Raw genomic sequence first — 19,853 nt, forward strand, 5'->3', positions numbered from 1 at the left:
TATCTACCTATCTACCTACCTTTCTGTCTATAATTGACCTAATTATGGATGATAGATATTGAATAAAGATAAAGGTTTAATATATCTTTTGACACCTTGGCTAAAATTCTATTTAACATGGGTCTTTTGATTTGTTTATTCATTAAACGTATATTTATTGTGTATCTACTGTGTGTGTGGCATTATGCTGGTGGCTGGGAATACGACAATAAATTAAGGCAGGCATAACTCCTCAAGGAGCTTATAATCTTATAAGGAAGACAAGCATTAATCAAATGACTACAAATAGAAATTTAAAACTATGATGAGGTTTTTTGTTGTTGTTAGAAAGATACATAGATATTTCTATGAGAGCATGCACAGGCAAATTGGACCTATGAAGTGGGGTCAGGGAGGGCAATCTTGGGAAATAATGTTTGAATTAAGATCTGAAGAAAGAGTTGGTGTCGGGGATGAGTGGGAAAGAAGTTCCCTGGCAGGGAGAGCAGCTTGTGATGAACCCCGGTTGCAGGAGAGCATAGAGGGTTGTAGGAACTGGAAGGAGGCCAGTGTGGCCGCAGGTCGGAGAGAATGAGGGAAGCGAGGCTTACAGGATTTGGGTCACAATGAGGACGTTAGACTTTATCTGAAAGCAGTGAGAAGCAGTTGAAAGAGTGGGAGGCCAGGAGATGCCAAAGTAACTGCTTGTTTTGTTGTTTCGTTTTTTCCTCTAAAAGTGCACCTTGATTGCAATGTAGAGAACGGATTGGGATGGGCTCAGACTGGGTCTGGGGATGTTAGTTAGGAGGTTACTGCAATGCTAAAATGAAAGATAATGAGAAAGATAATGCAGCTCTGGGTAGTGAGGCTGCATTTATTGCACAAGTACGGGCTGGGCATGTCTTCGTGAAGAGAAAATTATGGTGTGAGTTGGGTGCTGCCGGGGTAACAGAGAAAAATAGGGCATTGTTTTGATTTAAATGGTAAAAGGCAGTAAGACTAGTCCAAAACTAACTGCAGTGCAGAGAAAAATGAGTCATGTGCCCTAGGGGAATTATGGTGTGGGAGGAGCACCTTCTGTAGAGGGAACATGAGTGTTGTGGCATTTGAAGTGGGCATGCAGGTCAATGTGAGGGCAAAAGGGCCTGCCAGCTAGATGAACAGCATAAGCTGAGTCACAGAGGCATGAGATTTTAGAGGAATAATCTGTATTTCAGCCTGGTTGTAGAATAGGGTCTTCGTAGAAAAGAAATGGAATAACCTGAAGCCAAAGGAACCAAGTGACACTAAGAATATTATTTAGATGTCAGCAGGGGGCAGCAGAGAGCTATGAAAATGGCACAGGTTAATGGAGTTTGGCCAAATGGCTTTTCTTGGGGAAAGAAGGAAGGTGGCGATGCCTAAGGAGGAAACGTTCTATCATCCGCCTTCTTCCCCCAAAAGTGCATTATGTATAAAATAGTCTTATAAGCAATTGCATGCATTAATTCATTTATTTCCCACAATAAAAGTCTGAGGATATGTTGTAGTTAATCTCTATTTTGCAGAGGAAGAAACTGAAGTACAAAAAAGTTCAATAACCTGGACAAGGTAAAGAGCAGAGACACAGCCTGGATTTCATCACAGGCAGTCAGACTCAGAACATTGCTCCAGACACCATACATGCTCACCTGACGATTCATACACGTTCTACAGACTACCACACTCAATCCATCATAGTCATTATCAGCTGGAAATTGGCAAAGTCGTAAGTTTCCAAAGAGGTAACGTGTCTCCCCATAATCTGTAGTTCAAAATGTGGATGGGGAAGAAAGACCTCGAGAATGATAGGTTGCCAGGACCTTGGCTGTCTTGGCTCTTTATGAATCTCAGGTGGTCCTCCTGGCCAGTCTGGACGTCTTTGTGGGTCTGTATCTGAACTGAACTGTCACTGAGAAGGAGGCATAATATTTTTTCCTTAAGGAGGGTATAGTTTGGTTATTCCTCTTGGTAACGCTGATACAAGGAGCTTGATTTAGTCACAAGAACTTTGTCTTTTTTCAAGGGAAAAAAAACCCAAACTGTTATTTGCACAGAAGAGAACTGATTGAATCTAGATCTTATTTGTCCCTGTCCAGCTTGTTTCTCTGGTTTCAAAACAGAGAAAACTGTTAGGATAGCGTGTCTTTAGCTTCCAGAGAGCATTTGAATTTTCGCTTCTTTGATTCTGGTTTTATAGCATTGTTATCCAATTAGATTACTATGTGAGATGAGGCTCGGAGAAGTTGAAATAAGTATGCAAGCACCCCATTTCACCCCATGCATTGATTGCTGAAGTCCCTGCTGACTAATTGAAAATTTGCATGATAGTTTGAGGTATGCAGAGAAGCCTAAGGGAAAACTATCCCCAAAGACCCACTGTAGTTGTATTAAAATTTTTTGGGGGGAGAGGGTCACAGAGTCACCCTGTCTCAGTCATAACAGTGGAGCATCTTTCACACTGAGGCAGTTTAACAATACAAAATGACAGCAAAATGAAAGCTCCCACTTGAAAAAGGCCAAATCCCATGATTAAAATAAAGAGATTCTTTGCTTCAGCATAACCTGGGGAGTGATCAAAGGGGTTAATGGCCATTCTGGAGTTGCTAAGGAATTTTTGACCAATAGATCAATCTATGTGACTCACAGTATTAGCACAGTGAACATATAGATTGATTCTGCTGAATATTTTTAGAACTCCAGAGAAAAATCCATCTGGATGTGTTTTGAGCTGCAGCATAATGCTGTCAGATAAAGTCTGAGAAAGAAGACAGTTTGTTAGGACTGACTGTCACCGCTGGTTGTCACAGACCTGTTACAATCAATTGTGCCATCGATCCTTATCTTGTACATTTTGTCATAGGCAGAGGGGTTGATTAGGTTTTTTCTTTCTTTTTAAATAATTTCGGTTTGTGTCTTTCACCCAAGACATAAAAAGCTCCCAAATCTAGCATTCACCTGGAAAAAAAGCAAATCCTTTGATTGAGATCTACTTTTTCTTCACACAGGAAGGACTTTGGTTGTGTTTTGTCCTCTGCCAGGGCAGTGCTTGAGTAACCAGTGGTCTGCCCTGGTCTCCCAAATGGGTTAATGTGCTGCCGAGTCCTCAGCTACCCCTCTGTTGTCACCGTCTGAGTTATTTTCTCTGACTGAATACACTGAATCCAGCTCTGCCAGGAGGCAAAGACACTGACCTTGGAGCCACAGCTTCTTGTTTTGAGCCTTGTCATGACCGCGTGGGTGTGTGATACTGGGCGGGCTAGTTTCTGCATTTGGAAAATGGGGATAATAATGTCTGCCTTACAGGATTATAACAGTGGACTAAGATGATGGATATGAAAGTGTTTTGAAAATCACAAAGTTGGGACTAGAGTATTAGTCTCACGTCCTTCAGTTTCTACCAAAGGATGTTAAAGATAATATGAACCTTATGTATATTACATTGCAGAGGTAGAAAAGAAGATGAATTCAAATAGAATAATAGTATATTCGGCCACAAATCTGCCCCTGGATTAAGACAGGGGAGATACGTGTATGTGTGCACGTGTTGGAAAGGCGGAAAGATTTTCAGGGTCACCCTTAGGTTAATCCTGTCTTTAGGGCCTCCCCTCCCCCCATTTATTTCAGGCCATAATGTCTCAGGCTGCCCATTGTACCCTTGTCCTCCTTGTAACCACTTTTGCTTGTTCATGTCATGCTTTCAGGAAGCTTTTGATCATTTCAGAGTTAAATTAGCCTGGAGGAGGTGGGACCAGAAGTTAGATGAGAGGGGTCTAGTCGTGTCCCAGATCAAATCAGTATTATTGGGTTTTGTTTTATTTTGTTTTGATTCATGTGCTTAACGAATGTTTTTTTGAGCATCTAGTGAGAGCCAAGGCCCGTTTTAAATTCCAAAGTAGGAATCACAGACGGTGGAGTGTTTTATCGGACCTGCACAGGGTTTCAGATTTTCGACTTAGTTGCCAACTAATTCAAATTTAAAATTTAGACTATTTTACATAAAAAAACTGCATTTCTGTCTTGCCTTGAGGTATTATTGCTTTTAAGAATGAAAGTTTTTTATCAAATTAAGTTCCCATATGGAGCCTAAATGTATGAGATGTAAAAGTTAGGGCTCTGGTTGACACTGGCTTTATTGTGCAAGCCTTGATCTCGGGGGCGCTCTTTTTATTCCTTGGTGGGCTCCATATTAGTTCAGGCTCCCTAGAATGGGTTTTCAAGTTGAGGGACGTGGGCACGTTAGGCACACATGGCCCCTCTAGGGTGGGGGCAGAGGCGCTAAACTCTTGGCAGTGTGTTATTCTCACACAGGGGTGAAAGCAGAGCATGGTTTAGGCAAGTGGGGTGCAGTGACTGAAAATTCACATTGACAGCATGAGGTCTAGCAAGTACCATTGACCATGCAGGTTCTGGAAGGACAGTAGTAGAAAGGTCCAGAAAGACCAGAGGTTTGGGAGTCTGCCTCTCTGGATTTGAGTGGCCATTAGGGAATATCCTCGGGAAAATCTCCGTGCCTCAGTTTCCTCAGATATAACTGAGGATGACAGTACCAACCTTATAATTGCTAAGAGGTGATTGTAAAAGAGCTGTTGCATGCATAGTGCTTAGAACAGCACTTGGCAGGTAGAAAGGGCTCAGTGAGTTGTCATTAAAATGGGGTGATGTGAGATCCTTGGAGATCATAATAAACAAGGGCTCCAGCCGAGGCCAGGCTGAGATGGGTAGGTATCCTGGACCCACCACTTCTCTGGTGCTCCTTTTTATTATGTAGTCATTCTTAATGTTATTTGACTACTTGTTTGATAGTTCTTAAGTGGGATGGCTAAGTGATTCAAGGAGTCCACGGGTGTGTGAAACCTGCCTTTAAACTGGGAGCCTCTGGGCACCTGGCAGCTGACATTTCCCTCCCAGGATTACGTGCCAGAGATCACAAACCTCAGACTAACGCACATCTCTTTTCGACTTCTAAACTGTCTGCATGCCTCTTGAAGAATCTTTTACAGATTAAAAAGGAAGCGGGGAGATGTGTGTGTCATTTGGTGCAGACTCTTCCTCGTTGAATGTCTGGCTGAGAGCAGGTCAGGGAAGCGAACCTGCTGGGGTCACATAAGCTTTGGCTTGGGTGGGCCAGCTACACTGACGCAGCAAAGGCTGAGCACCAAGGGCTGGGACGCTGACTCCTGCAGCACCTACTGCAGACGGCTATGGCAGACTATTTGGATACTTGGCATTTGGATGAAAATCCACTTTAAAAATACTTCTATTTATTTCCTGGCAGTGTCCGTGGTAGTTGGAGAGGTAGCTATGAACAGGGAGCTTGACAAGTGGTGGAGCAGAAAGGAGCAGGAAGAACGCCAGCTTCTTGGGTCCACCAGCCGAACCCCCTACTCAGCAGTGTCACTAGGAGAGAACCTCCAGCCCCCACCCAGCGGGGCAGAAGCCCTGCGCCTGAGCCAGCCTCGTTCTGTCAGCAGGGTTGCTCAAGCTTACCTTGGAGGTTTTGCCTTCCCTGATCTCCCAACTCAAATAGTGGACCAACCACACAAGACTCTCCTTGAGGCGCACAGTGAGACATCTCTCTGGTACATATGATGTCCTATACTTTGTTACAGCTCCAGTGATATTTTGCTCCCTCTAGGAAGGTGCCATGGTTCACCCAGCTGTGGCCTCGGATCACCCCCAAATCAAGCACAGGGGTGTAAATCAATTACAGTCTGGATGCTCAGAAATCAGGCGACACGTAGGAGCCGCTGTGTCTCAGATGCCTTCAGGGACCAGGCAGGCAGCAGGCATTCGGGAGAGTTGGAGCCTCAGGAACCTGCACTGTATGCGCTGCCTAAAGGAATTCCAGTTAAAAAAGTCTCTAAACTGCTGTGTGGGGCCCGTGGCTTTAGATCCTGTAGTAAGAGGGATGAACAGGACACCAGCAGCAAGTTAGCATATTATCCTGGCTTCCGTGTGGATGTGCCGCTGCTATCTCCCAGCAGGGTGGGTCTGAAGCTAAGGTAGACCCTCCTCCTCCATCTCCCCTGGGCAGAGAGATACCTGAGAGGGAGTCTAGCCACGGCGGGGTCTTTGGTAACATCTGTCTTTCTAAGGCGCTGACACCCGATCTCCATGTGTCAAAGAGGACATCTACAAACGGAAGTCTAAATTTACCCGAGTGGCTCTGTGGAGGAGAATTCTGGGCCTCAGTGAAGATCTGCAGTGGCTTCCTGTGAGGGAGGGGGCTTTCCCCGCTCTCTAGTCATCCAGTGGGGCTGGCGCTGTGAAGCTGTGGCCTGTGGAGGACACTTCCAGGGCCATTGTTATCTCCATGTGGTTGAGGACAGGGAGCAGCTGGAGAATGTCAAATGATAGGTACCCAGTTTGTTTGTTTGTTTATTTATTTATTTTAGGCGAGGCAACCCTTGGTTGACCTCACAGATTACAAGGACTTTGTCAGTTTACGATCCTTTATTTTTTTATGTTTTACACCTACAGCACCTGGTCTTCCTAGGTGGTCTCCCATCCGAGTACTAACCAGGCCCGACCCTGCTTAGCTTCCGAGATCAGACGGGATCGATCGGGCTTGTTCAGGGTTGCATGGCCATAGACAATAGGTACCCAGTTTAGTTTCCCTCTTTCATCCCTTCTTGAGGTAATTTACACTGATCATCCTCCACCCCTCTCCCTCAAATCCACTAAATATCTTTGCTCTGAGAACCTGTGAGCAGAAGAAACTCCTGGTATCGGAAGGTGGTTTTAGGGGGATCCCCTCCACTAAGATGTAGGGAGGGGGGCGGCACACTGTGCATGTCCTTGCTCAGTGTGATGAGAAGACATGTGAGCCATCTAATAATGGAAATGGTATTCATGAAGCTGCAGTAACTATAATCACAGTATAATCATAATTGCCCAGGAAAGGAGAAACCGAATCCGTTTTCACGCACACAGGGAATGAATGAACAATTGATTATCCCACGTGTATCAGTTAATAAGTTTGCCATTCCATTGGACGAATGAAAATTAGCATACGTTGAATGAATAAGATTGACTCCTTTCATCAATATGGACTAATTCTATTTTACATTTACCTGGAAGATCCTTTTGGATTAAAGGAAATTCAGGTGACAGGACCTGTCAGGTTCTCTTTGAAATCCTCTAAACCTCTGCTGGATCTGTACAAACCGTTCTGATAGGTGTAAAAATCCATTCTTCTGATGATAGACAATGGTGAACTTTTTCTTTGAAAGGAAATGGTCACCGAGGCAGAAGTCACTCAAAGGAGCAGCCAAACCCAGCAACGGCACGGAGCTGACCCGTCGCCTCTGCAGCGCCCTTTCCACTTTTTTATTAGCAGGTTTTGATACTGTCTCACCTTTTCCTTCAAAACAAAGGAATGAAGCAGGCTCTGTCATCCCGGCCTCTCCCGGCAGAGCGCAGCGATTTCACGGTGCGCGGGAGGAGGGATCATCAGCGGCGAGATTGGGGCTTCATTATTCACGTGTCTGTGCTGTGCTTTCTCAATGCCAGGCCGAGTACAGATGCTCCCCCAGGCGGTCTGTCTGCTGCACGCTCTGCTCGAGAATGGACACACCGTGTACGTTCACTGCAACGCGGGCGTCGGCCGGTCCACCGCGGCCGTGTGCGGCTGGCTCCAGTACGTGATGGGCTGGAATCTGAGGAAGGTGCAGTACTTTCTCATGGCCAAAAGGCCGGCTGTGTACATCGATGAAGACGCCTTGGCACAGGCAGAAGAAGATTTTTTTCAGAAATTTGGGAAGGTGCGTTCTTCCATATGCAGCGTGTAACTGCCCAGGAAAGGAGAAACCGAATCAGTGTTAATACACATTGCATCCCAATTTTCTTAGGAAGCCTGGGGGTGACAGTAGAACAATGATCTAGAAACAAAGGTGTTACCTAAAGAGAATGGTTGCTGGCTTCTCACCTCAACCCGCCTCCTTTAGTCTGGGGCTGACTTACCATTATGCTTTGGTCGAGCTGTATTGTCTTTGAAATATTTTACAAAGGAAGTTGTGAATGACACAAGAGAAGAGGCCACATGCAGCTGGGCTGTGCCATGTTGTGCTAGCATCAGACAGAAAGGTAATGCATGCAGTTTGTGCTGCCTGCAAGCGGACCAGCCCTCTGCTTCACAGACACTGCATTTATTGTGTTACGAGTTGATGCCTGCACTTTCTTGCTGCCTTGGAATGTGTCGTGCAGAAGAAAACGCAGGGAGTTGTGTAGATTTCATCACTCGTGGGTGTGTGTCTGTGTGCGTATGTGTACACACACACAGACACACATACACATGTGCACATTTTCTGCTAAAATTATAAAATGAGAGCTGGTCAGTTGCTGAAGAAGGAAGTAAAGGTGGAAGTCTGGACTATGGCAAAGTAAGAACTCAACATGACCAAAATCGATGGCTTTCTAGACCTTGTTTTTGCATCCTGTTTCAGTTATCAGAGTCTATTCTAAGGCATCACCCTCCTTATCTACCCATAACCCTGCGTGACCCCCAAAGAGGAGTTATTATCTCTCTGTTTTAATTGAGGCTCCATGAGCGTAGACGCTTGTCCAAGGCCTTACGGCTAGTCAGAGACGAGCTGGAGTTGCACTCAGTGCTTTTTCAACACAACTTGTTGCTTTGCCAGCAAACGGGAGTGCATTCCGTTTCCCTCTCTCAGAGTAAGGTCGATGTTTCTGCAGCAGTTTCTATGGCGAGAAATGGAACAGTGTTCTGATCAGTTGCCAAAGAATTTAGGAAAGTAGTTATATTTTGTACCACTTATTTTAAAACGTGGTGGACTGTCTCAAGGCCAAAGTAGCCTCAGCCATAACTCACAAGAGGAGTCATATTACCAAAAAAGCCCAAAGAATCCAAATTCATAGAAAATTGTCCCACAGCTTGGGAACGATCCTGGTTCCACACTCAGTTTAATACAATGCACTGTTACTGTGGCTCCAGAATATGCAAGTCCCTACCTTACCCTAGATTCTACAGGAAACACAAAAATGAACAAGGCTTTGCTTTTAAAAAGCTCATAGCCTGGAAACAGCCCCATGTTCAATCAAGTATAATGCAGGACGGAACTGTGAATGACATGCTAGAATAGGGGAGGGGGAAGTAACTTTTATTGGGTACTTCTTTTGTGCAGGGTGCTTTACGATCTTATCCAGTTTAATCTTGGCAGTACCCTATGAGTGATGTTTCATTATCTCCACTATATAGACGAGGAAACTAGGCCTAGAGAGGTTAAATCAACTGTCCAGGATCCCATGGTGAGTAAACAGATGAAATGAGATACAAAGCTAGGTTTGTCTGACTTAGACCCCGTACTTTTCCTATTACACTACAATGCTTATTTGATTTTCTGCTCCTTCTTTTCTTCCATAAATATTTATCGATAGATATTAGAGACTGATTTCGGAAGTGTAGGGGATAAGAAGGATGGAAAGTGGGTCCCAGTGAAGTTCAGAGGAGGAGAAGATGTCTAATAACTGTGAGACTCGGGGGAGAGGACATTTGATTTTGGCAGAGAAGGCTGGACAAGACACATTTCTCTTACAATTTTACACAGTTACATTTATAAACCAGGATTGAATAATATGAAGTCCAGCTCCCTTGCCAAAAATAACTAGAGATAACTATTGTGTTAATCTCTTTATAGTCATGTGTTATGTAAAATTTAATCTTAAAAAAATGCGATATTTCTAATTATGTACGTGTGTGTGTGTTGTGTGTGTGTTGAATTTCCTTAATGTCTAAGAAGTCCAGTTGTATAATTTCTACTACAGAAAAACCTCTTTGGGTGGATTTTTTCCTTTTTGCTCTAGCAGGCAAAATCATTTTATGGCGATTAAAGAAAGTTTTGGAATAAACCCTCTCGTCTTCAATAAATGGGATGTCCAATATATTTCAAAATCACCTGGAAGTTTTGCTAAATAAAAGCATTAAAAACGACCTTTGTGTACAAGATTTTTTTAAATGTTATTAATTTTGTCTGAAATCCAGAAGAACAAACTGTGTTTTCTTCTTTCTCCTTTTATTCCTTTATTTTTCGAAGGAGCAAACCAAGACCCAGAGGCATCAAATGACTCTTCTGTGGCAAGAAGTTTTAATTGAGGGTCAGAGGAAAGGGATGAGCTAGGAAGATCAGTCAGGAGATTTAGGGTTGTGCTGAGGAGTCACTGGAGAATTCATGGCAGTGAGAGCGGACGGGGTTGTTAGTGAGAGAGAATTGGTGGGAGGATTAATGGAAATGGGAGGAAGAGGAAGAAAAATGGCTAAAATGAGAAAAAGCGAAGTGAAGTTTCCAAAAGAGGAAGAAGCAGGTGTTTCCTTTTATGGAGATAGTATTGGAGGGATTGAGAAGGAAGGTGTGGCTGTAGAAACAGGAGCGTCACGGTCACGTTCCCAGGATGGACGGTGGTGCCAGGCATTCACCACAGCAGGAGAAGGGCCAGCCAGGTGTGATGCGCTGACCAAGTGAGAGGCTGGGCTGTGCCGTGGCTCATTATCTGCTCGGAAAAAAAATCGGTAGCAGATGGGACTAAGAATAAGGGGGAAAGGCTGATGAAGCGACCTCTTGTTAAAACGCTAACAGCGGCAAGATAATAAGGGGAAAAGGACGAGCGACAGCAACAGCAACTTTGCTTTTCCCCTTCCCTTACCTGCTACTCCCATAGTCTTTCCCAACTCAGTTTCCAGTTGCCCAGGTTCCAAACCTCAGAGTCATTCTTGACTCCTCTCTTCCTTCCACACGTAACATTTAATCCATCAGGAAAATCTGTCACCCCTCCTGTCCAAATATCCGCAGCCTAACTGTGTTTCACTTCCTCCACAGAATGATCCTGGATAGAGCCCGGTTAGCGTTCTCTAGACCGAACTTCAGAAATAGCTGCCTAAGTCGTCTCCCTGTTTCTGCCCTTCCCTGTCCCTCAGCCCCTACCACGGTCATGTGTACTCGCGCACGCTGGCTGGTGTGTCCCTGTGAAAGTATATGTCGGATCACATCAGTCCATGTTCAAAGCCTCCAGTGACTTGCCGTGTCACTCAGTAACAGCCAGAGCCGTCCAATGACCGACACAGCCTGGTCCCTTATTAGGTCTCTGACCTCGTCTCCTACTGCCTCTGCCTCACTCTGCTCTAGCCACACAGGCCGGCTTGCTCTTTGAGTATTCCAGACGGGCTCCTCCTTCAGGGCACTGGCTGTTCTCTCTGCCTGGAATGCTCTTCCCAGGTATCCACGTGTCTCACACCCAAACCGCCTCCCGTGATGCCTTTCTGGACCACGCTACTAAAAATTTCCATACCCCTCCACTCACCTTTCCTCCATTCTCTGCTTCATTTCTCTTTATGGAACTTATTACTGGCCAATATGTTACATAATTTACTTGTTTTACTGTCTGCTCTCTCTCACTGCAGTGTAAACTTCATAAAGGTAAGAATTTATATTTGTTTTATGTGATGATGCGCCTAGAGTACCTATATTGGAATCCAACATGTAGTTCAATGAGTGAAGGGTAAGAATGGCTAATAACTACTAAAAACATACATGTTTTATGTGTTGTTTTCTAAGGGCTTTACATTCTTCAGCTGATTTAATCTTCCCAGCAATGCTATGAAGTAGATATTATCCTTATTTTACAGATAAGAAAACTAGAGGCATAGAAAAAACATGAACTTGTTCTAAAGTGAGTAAGATTTGGTAGAGTAAGCTCCTAATGAACCACCTGTATAGACTCTGGGCACACTCACTACATGTACTAGTTTGCTAGGGCAGCCGTAAAAAACTACCACAAATGGGTGTCTTAAACAACAGGAATTTATTGTTTCACAGTTCTGGAAGCAAGAAGCACAAGATCAAGGTATCGGCAGGGTTGGTTCCTTCTGAGCGGTGTGAGGGAGAATTCACTGCAGGCCTCTCACCTAGTTTCTGGTGGTTTCCTGGCAATCTTTGACATTCCTTGATTTTCAGGAGCATCACTCTGACCTCTGCCTTCATCTTCACATGATTGATTCTGTCTCTCTTTCCCTCTCTCTCTCTCTCTCTTTCTCTCTCTCCTTAACTAATTACATCAGCAAAGACCTTATTTATGAATAAGGTCACATTCGGAGGTGCCAGAGGTTAGGACTTCGACATATGAATTTTGAAGGACACAATTCAAACCATAACAGTACCGAAAACAACTTCCCGAAGACTATAGAGCGTGATTAAAGCAGGCAGATTTGAAGAGATTAGAAAGTTGGAAGAAAAGACCAGAATGCGTAGAGTTTTCCATTTTTACAGATTTAGCCTGATGTCAGGCCGCAACTACAATGTTACTGAGATGGGAAAAATGCTGACAGAAAACCCTCTCATCCTTGGTTCAGGAAACTGGAGCTGAGCAAGATCAAGCATTTCCCTTGTGATGGAGATTTAGTTCAGGAAAAAACATGTGAGTTACATGAAGAATTTCTGGGAGCTTCTGGGTAAAGTTTTCTCATTCTTAAAAAAAGAACGACAGAAAGAGATGCCCTTTCTTGCTATGGTGGAGGTTTTGTGTAGATCTGTGATCCAGGCTAGTGGAATGATCTCCCTACCAGCCTCAGAACCGAGCCAGCATGAAAGGATACAGAAAAGAGAACTAGATTTGCAGCTTCTAGATAAGTTGACCCTGAGATCCTCCCAACTTCTTGACTTCTGGTTGTGTTTAACTACATATTTGTCTGTGTTTAAGCCAGTTGGAGTTGGGTTTTTCATTGCTTACAGCTAAAGGCATTGTAATTGGTACACCACCAATATGTAATTCTTATCTTAAAAAATAGTATTTATTTTGTCATAATTTATGGCATCAAAACATATTGTGATTTCTTATGTCATTTAAAGAATATATGTTTTATATTTGCTTCTACTAGGTTTCAGAGGGTAGTTCTTAAAAAGAGAAACGGATGCTCTTGAATGATAATCTGTAAATTAAAATGTTATAATGGAGAAGAGTAGCGTGTAGTGTATCTATTAGACTTCAGAACATTTATATATTTGTGATTTCCAATTATTTGCCTTTGAGCAGTGGTTCTTACCTACTCAACTGAAAGTCAACCCAAAGTGAAAGATATTGAAAACTCTTTATTTTTCTTGGCAATAAATAAGCACACTGCAAAGAATTACACCTTCAGATCATCTTGTCTCTATGGGAACCAGGTAAACTTAGTATCTAGCCAAATAGCTAGTTAAAAATGAATGGACTGGGCTGGTCTGAAATTTATGACTTCTTTTCTCTACCTCTAGACAGAAATCACACCGAGTATAAATTTTTCTTTTTTAAAGAGAAGAAACATAAGAAAAAAGTAGCATGTCATAGAAGCAGCTGTACAAATAATGGACTTTTCGCAAATGGAATCGTTAGCCCTGAATATATAAATTGGGTTTTTACATTTTAAAAGTAGAATTTTAAATGAATGAATGAATGAATGAATGAATGTAGAATTCTCTAGTAGAAATTTAAGCGAGAGAGATTTTAAAAGATGATTACTATGACAATATTCAGTGCTTCTACCTGTATACTTATAAACTCAGACCGAGTTTTTATCTAATACAACTTATATTCAAAACTCTAACATAAAACACAATCAAAACATTCTTTCGTCGAATAATTAGCTAATTTTCTCATGTGGGATCATTTCAAGGTTTGGTAAAAATGTATTTGTATATTTCATATTATTTGTCTTCTGCTGAGAAACTCTTTTATCATCTTCTACAGATGTCCCTTAAGTTTTTTTTGTTTATCTTTGATTCCTTAGCATTAGTTTAGTGTTGACATAAAATATATGGTTAGTATACATTATAGTAGGCATGGAATAGTTAAACAGTTAAGCTCTAGTCTCCTGTAGCTACGGGATATGATAGGATATCCAAGAATCTGTCCAATGCAAAAAAAAGCTCTAAATTCGAGTACAATCTGGGAGTTATCATTTAGCTCCAAGGACAGAAACCCAAGAACAAAGTCCAGAGACAGCTGAAAAATGGTTGGAGGCAGACAAAAAATGTGGGGCATTCAAATAAAAAGACAGGAGGAATTCCAATACTGTAATTGTATCAGGCATTATACCGATATGACTAAAGGAAATACTGCTTAACATTCAGTGAATATGACCACTATCATTTAAAACCTAAACTATAAATAATTAGTATTAAATGATCCGGCATAACGTCAGAATAGTATGGATTACAAAGGAGAATGTCAGAATAAACTGGACAGTGAAAAAATAAAGAGCGGGACCTAAAACACAATAGAATCGAATTGTCACTGTCACACCTATCAAGGCTTTCATCAATTTCTGGTGAGAGAAAACTCATAACTCACGGAATATAATTTAGTTTGCTGGATATAATTAAGAAACGAAGTACTTTTTTTGTTCAATAAAGATCCTTATTGTTGCCTTCTTAAAGTTAAGTAACAAATCCAAAAATGGATTTATGGTCCAGACAATTTCAGTGAATATTTTGTATCTATTGTGGACAAACAAGGCGAGCATCCCTCATATGTTACAGAATGGTGTTCAAAGCTTATGCCTGTTCAGCACCCAATCACGTGTTTACTGTGATTACTGATATATTTCGACGTTTTTCTATTTGTTTAGTTTTTATTTCAAAAGTTTTCTGCTCTTCCTATGTTTTATTTTCTCCTTTCTTGCTTTTATTTTTGACTTTGATTATACCTTCTCCCCAACAACATGGAAAAAACTTGAATGTTGACTTATAGCCACTGGTCTTTACCCTTCCTTCATGCTGACATTATTACAATTATAGTGGAGTTGTTTTCGATACACTTTCTCTTTTTCTTTTTGTATTCCTAACTTTAAAAAATTTGTTAAGGAGGACAAAGAAAATGTTGGTGAGGACACTCTTCATTGCCAGACTGATAATTACCACCTCATCTCATTTTTGCTTTCTTATCTGTCTCAACTTCCATCATAATTGAGACCTTCAAGCCCAGTGACTTTCAAGGTTCCAATGAGCATGTCGTTCACCTCCCTTGCAGAACTGCATCGCCTCGTTAGGTGTTCTGTGTCACAGCTTTCTTTCCTTTAGTTCATCCATCAAGCACATTCTTTCATGCTGAAATATCTTATTCTTTTATGCTGAACTATCTTATCTGCTGAAAATTTTTCTTACCTCTCTCTTCATTGTTGCAGGCAGATTTCTATTTTCAAATTTCATATTATAATTTCCATTCAGATGTCAGGAGGAATAAGGTGTTTGTCATTTTAAATCGGAATTTTCTCAATCATCATCTATATCAATGACACCCACATTTCACTCTCAATTCTAAAGCTCTCTCTCGAGTGCCAAGCCCATATATCAACATTTGTTTCTGAATATTTTTATTTGGGCATCTCCCAGGATATTTCCCAGAATATCTCCCAAACTCGATATACCACACACTGAAATTTTCTTTCTTTTGCCAGACTGCCCATACTTTCTCTGCTGGGCAGACAGTAGCAAGACCTTTCCCCCAGTTGCTCAAATCAGAAAACTGAATGTCACGTTTGCCGTCCTACCCGCCATTTACCGCCCTCCTAATCACTCAACAAGTTCTTTCAAGTATACCTCCTAAATATCTCTTAAAATGTCAACTCCCAACTATCATCTCTGCCATAGGTTATTAAATCTTGACTTCTTATTAGTATTCTTACCCTTCTCCAGATCATTCTTTATATTGCTACCAGGGAAACCTTTCTGAAACTCAAATGTGGTATTACGTCTTCCTCACTCGACACTTCTCAGTGGCTCTTTACTGTTCTCAGAGAAAAGTAAAGAAGTTCTTATTGTGACATATAAGGGCCTTTATGATCTAGACCATGCCATTCTCTCTAATCTCTCTTTGTTATTCCTCCAACTATCCACCAAGAGTATGCTCTAGTCACAGTGAATTACTTCGATATTCTATGATCTTTTTTGCCCTCTGCTTTTTGCACATATTCCTCCTTTTGCCTGGAATCCTCTCTCCTCTCATCTGTATCTGGCCACTCATCCTTCGGGTCTCCATGGTCACCCTTCCTGAGATATCTTCTTGCGTCTTCAAGGTTGCCCCTCCCAGACAGTTTCACAGGACCCTACGTTTGCTGCTTCTGAAGCACTTAACACCTGGCACTATCGCATCTTTAGGTCAGGTTGTAAATGATGCTTAGCAATCATTTTTGCACATTTTCAGAAATTATTTAAGCCCAATAATTTTTTTGGATTTTATGTATATTTTAATTTACAAGACACGTGAAGAAAACATTTTGTGAGAACTTTTTTTTTCATGTAAGTTAATGATTGGGGTAATTCACTAAACTACTACCAAAGGCTTTTGTTTTTTCTGTTTTTGTTTTAAGCATTTTAACAACTGTCTATATATACTACTAGTATGTAATGATATTTAATCATAAATATCATATATCAACATCAGAAAGCCATGATCCTATAAAATGCTGTATTGTATTTTCAACCCTATTTCTTGCTGAAAATTGCATTTATTCAGTCCCCCTTTGGTTTGCCATCATAGGCTAGTACTGTTGGCCTTTAGAAAAGCCTTATGAAATATATTGCTATGCATACTAAAAATTTTGTTGTTTGTATTACATTACACAGTATTCTCTCAGTGAGTGATCTCATGGAAGATATTTCCTTCTGGCCAAGGAATTAAGCAAAATTGTTATTTTCCTGAGCAATAAAAATAATACTTTATGTAGCTACAAAGCTTATAAATCATTATATTTTCTTCTTCTCAGTAACAAGATTATATAGTACAAGTATCTTGAACTAACTTTGCTCCTGGATCTGCCTTTTATTCTACCCATTTTTATTCCATTGCTCATCTTTCTTAGTTATTTTGAATTTTATTTTTATTTTTCTGTATTGTTTGGTTCATTATAAAATGTCATATTTAATTCTTTTCGGAGAAAGAGAGGTACAAAAAACACAAATAAAATAGCTGCCATGTGAAACACTTGCACAATATAGAGGCTGACATTGTGAATGTTTTTGGTATAAATGTCAAAAAAAGGTGAAATGTCATGAAATGTCATATATGGAGAAAATTCTATCTTTTGGAAATGAAGAAACTCTAAAAATAGTATCCATCAACTCATGGACACAAATATCAGAGTATTGTCTCAAACTTGCAAAATGTGTCCATGCCTATGCGTTGATTTGATTAATAGATACATTCTCATGATTAAGCAAGAATGAGCTAGAATCAGGTCATCATCATAAGCTTCTTGTACATCTAAAACTTTACAGATGGAAGAATGTGTTTTTTTAATTTCTGATTATTCCAACAATTTGCCTCTATACTTTATAATAAATGAAGTAAGTAATCAGATGCGACCACCTGTTCTTCCTTCATATATTCTATTGAGCATATTAACAGCTAGAGTTCTCAGAAAGTCATAAATAAAACTCACAACTAAGAGATTAGGCAAACTGAGTGACCTATTGCATTTCAGATGTCCGATAAGTAGAATTCTCAATTCCGGAAAAAACTGTAGAGTTCATAGCCAGTATTGTTATTGGAAATCTTCCCTTTTGAAATCAACACCAAATTTTAATTTTTTTCTTATTTATAGTATATTGTTTTCTCCAAAGGTAATTGAAACAACTCATTACTTAAAAACTTATATTTCTGTACACAGAAAATTTTTTGAGTATTTTTAATATATTAAGCTGGTCATTAGAAAATGGAGATGACACTCTCTGGAAGATACTGGATCGTTACATATATAAACCAATTAGATAAACAAGCAGTAATTGGAGTTGTGTAAAGAATATTTATTTTATCATGTAGGTATTTAAATAGTTCTGAATATTCATGAGGAATAACAATTAATATAAAACAAATCTCTTTTGCAAGGTAATTTTAAAATGTCTCTAAGCAAATGTCCGAGTTTAGTTTAAAGCATATGCCAACATTCTTTCTCCAGGAATTACTTTCACAAAAATATTTGTTGTTAGTGCAGGATATATTTTATCTCTCAGTGGTCTATTTTCTTTCAGACAAAGAGAAGAACTTTGTGCCTATGATATATAAATTCTGATTGTCATTTTTAATGACAGAAGTAGAGGATACATAAACTAAATCCACATTTTAGTCATGAGTCGGTCTTCTCATAGTTCATGATAGAAATGTTACCAATAAGATATTTTGCAAAAATAAAAAAGGGAGAGATTTGGTTTACTAATAGTTCAAATGAAAACAGTTTAGGGTATTTAAATGAGCCAGTCACTGGCTGTTGCTGCTACAAAGGCTAACAAAATGATGGGTGATTTATTACACACAAAAATATACAAACAAGGAGTACTCAGGTCCTGACCACACAAAGTATAGTGCAACACTTTTGTTTTGACCACTAGTCAATTAAAGGATTATATTTATTTCTATCAACAAGTTTGAAGTAGAATATTGACGTTTACGGATTAGTCAGTTTTCCAAAGAGAATTTCTAATTTCTTCAGAAGTATAGATGGAGAAAACAAGACCCAGAGTTGTTTTGTTTGTTTGTTTGTTTGTTTTTTTAATACTAGTAATTTCATCTTTTGAGCAATTGTGCAAATGTTTACCATCTTCTAGTGTTGTGCGGGACAATGGCTTTCTCGAGTGGATGTAATTATCAAAATACAGAGAAAGGAACTTAAGAAGATTCTCTTAGAGAAAAGACTATGGGAAGAAATAATGCTCTTTAAATATTTAAAGGATCGATATATAAATAAGACAGTTACCTTATACTTGCTCCAGAGGGCAGAAGATTCATGGTTAGTAGTTACAAGGTGATAGCTTTTATCTTTCTTTTAAAAAGAACTTTCTAAATAGAGTTGGAAAATGGTAAAACAGATTGCTTTGTGAGATAGTGAGCTTCCTGCAACTAAATGTTTTTAAAACAGAAGTTGAAAAACTCTCCGAAAAAGGTTCAAAGAGGATTAAATACTGGATATAAGATTTGATTTTAAGACTTCTGAGATCCCTTCCAAAGTTAACAACCTATGCTTCTAATTATTCATGTTTGTTAACTGTCCATTTCTTCTTTTCTCTTGAACATTAAAAGCTACAAATTAGCACTTACCAAGGCAACCGAGGGATATGGGAGGCAAGTACAAAAGTCTTAACAGTGCTTAGAGAGAAAACTGAATGCTCAACTGGCTCTTGCCACTTCCAAGTGATACTGGAGAGGTTAGGGTAAAGAAAATGCACAGCCTAAGTAAATAAGCGTAGACCTTCTGTAGCTATTCAGGGGGTTTCACATTATGCATGTAGTGAATTCTGGAATAACTTATCTGGAGCCAAATGGAATGAGCTGTGGATAGTTCTCCAATGAAAATTTTAAAGCAAAAAGAGAGCCTTAGCCCGCAGGAAGGAAGAGGCCATCTTTGCCACTGGAACCAGCCCTTCAAATCATTTAGAGTTCACATAACTGTCCTGATCAGCTGTACATCATGATCTTCTCTATGTACTTTCCATGTAAGAGTTTAATTCAGAATTCTTCAGGAAGATTACACTTTAAAACATCTCTAACAAACTTTCAATCTAGTGTCAGCAAAAGAAATTTAAATCTGACCATTCCTGGACAGTTTTAGTTCATTGGTTGATAATTCTATGGGCCATGTTAAGATAGGTCTATTGACTGGTCAAGTCCTGCTCAATTATTTATGTTTTTTTTTTTTAAACTTTGAGCCAAGCATAAAGTCAGATTAAATTAATTGACGCAGAGTGCCACTTTAGGCAAGTATAATAGATATGCCAGGATTGCCTAGACTAATTACCTAGTCTGGCTGAATACCACCCTCTCCCTCCCATTGGAAGAACTTACTTTCTTTCAGCATTTCATAGGAAAAGAGCTGTTTG

General features: G+C 40.3%; 1 protein-coding gene and 1 pseudogene across 1 annotated transcript in view; one reads left to right on the forward strand and one right to left on the reverse strand.

Annotated features, from left to right (window-relative positions):
- EPM2A (EPM2A, laforin glucan phosphatase) overlaps window positions 1–9,880 on the forward strand; it is a 45,775-nt gene extending 35,895 nt beyond the window's left edge. The window contains exon 3 of the mRNA XM_023528321.1: window positions 7,513–9,880. Within this exon, the coding sequence (XP_023384089.1) occupies window positions 7,513–7,790 (278 nt within the window). The 3' untranslated portion in view covers window positions 7,791–9,880. The remainder of the gene's footprint in view (window positions 1–7,512) is intronic.
- On the reverse strand, window positions 6,472–6,594 carry LOC111737225 (annotated as a pseudogene).
- Window positions 9,881–19,853: the final 9,973 nt, after the last annotated feature.

This window comes from Pteropus vampyrus, unplaced genomic scaffold (genome assembly GCF_000151845.1).
Source record: "Pteropus vampyrus isolate Shadow unplaced genomic scaffold, Pvam_2.0 Scaffold24, whole genome shotgun sequence".
Taxonomy (NCBI): Eukaryota; Metazoa; Chordata; class Mammalia; order Chiroptera; family Pteropodidae; genus Pteropus; species Pteropus vampyrus.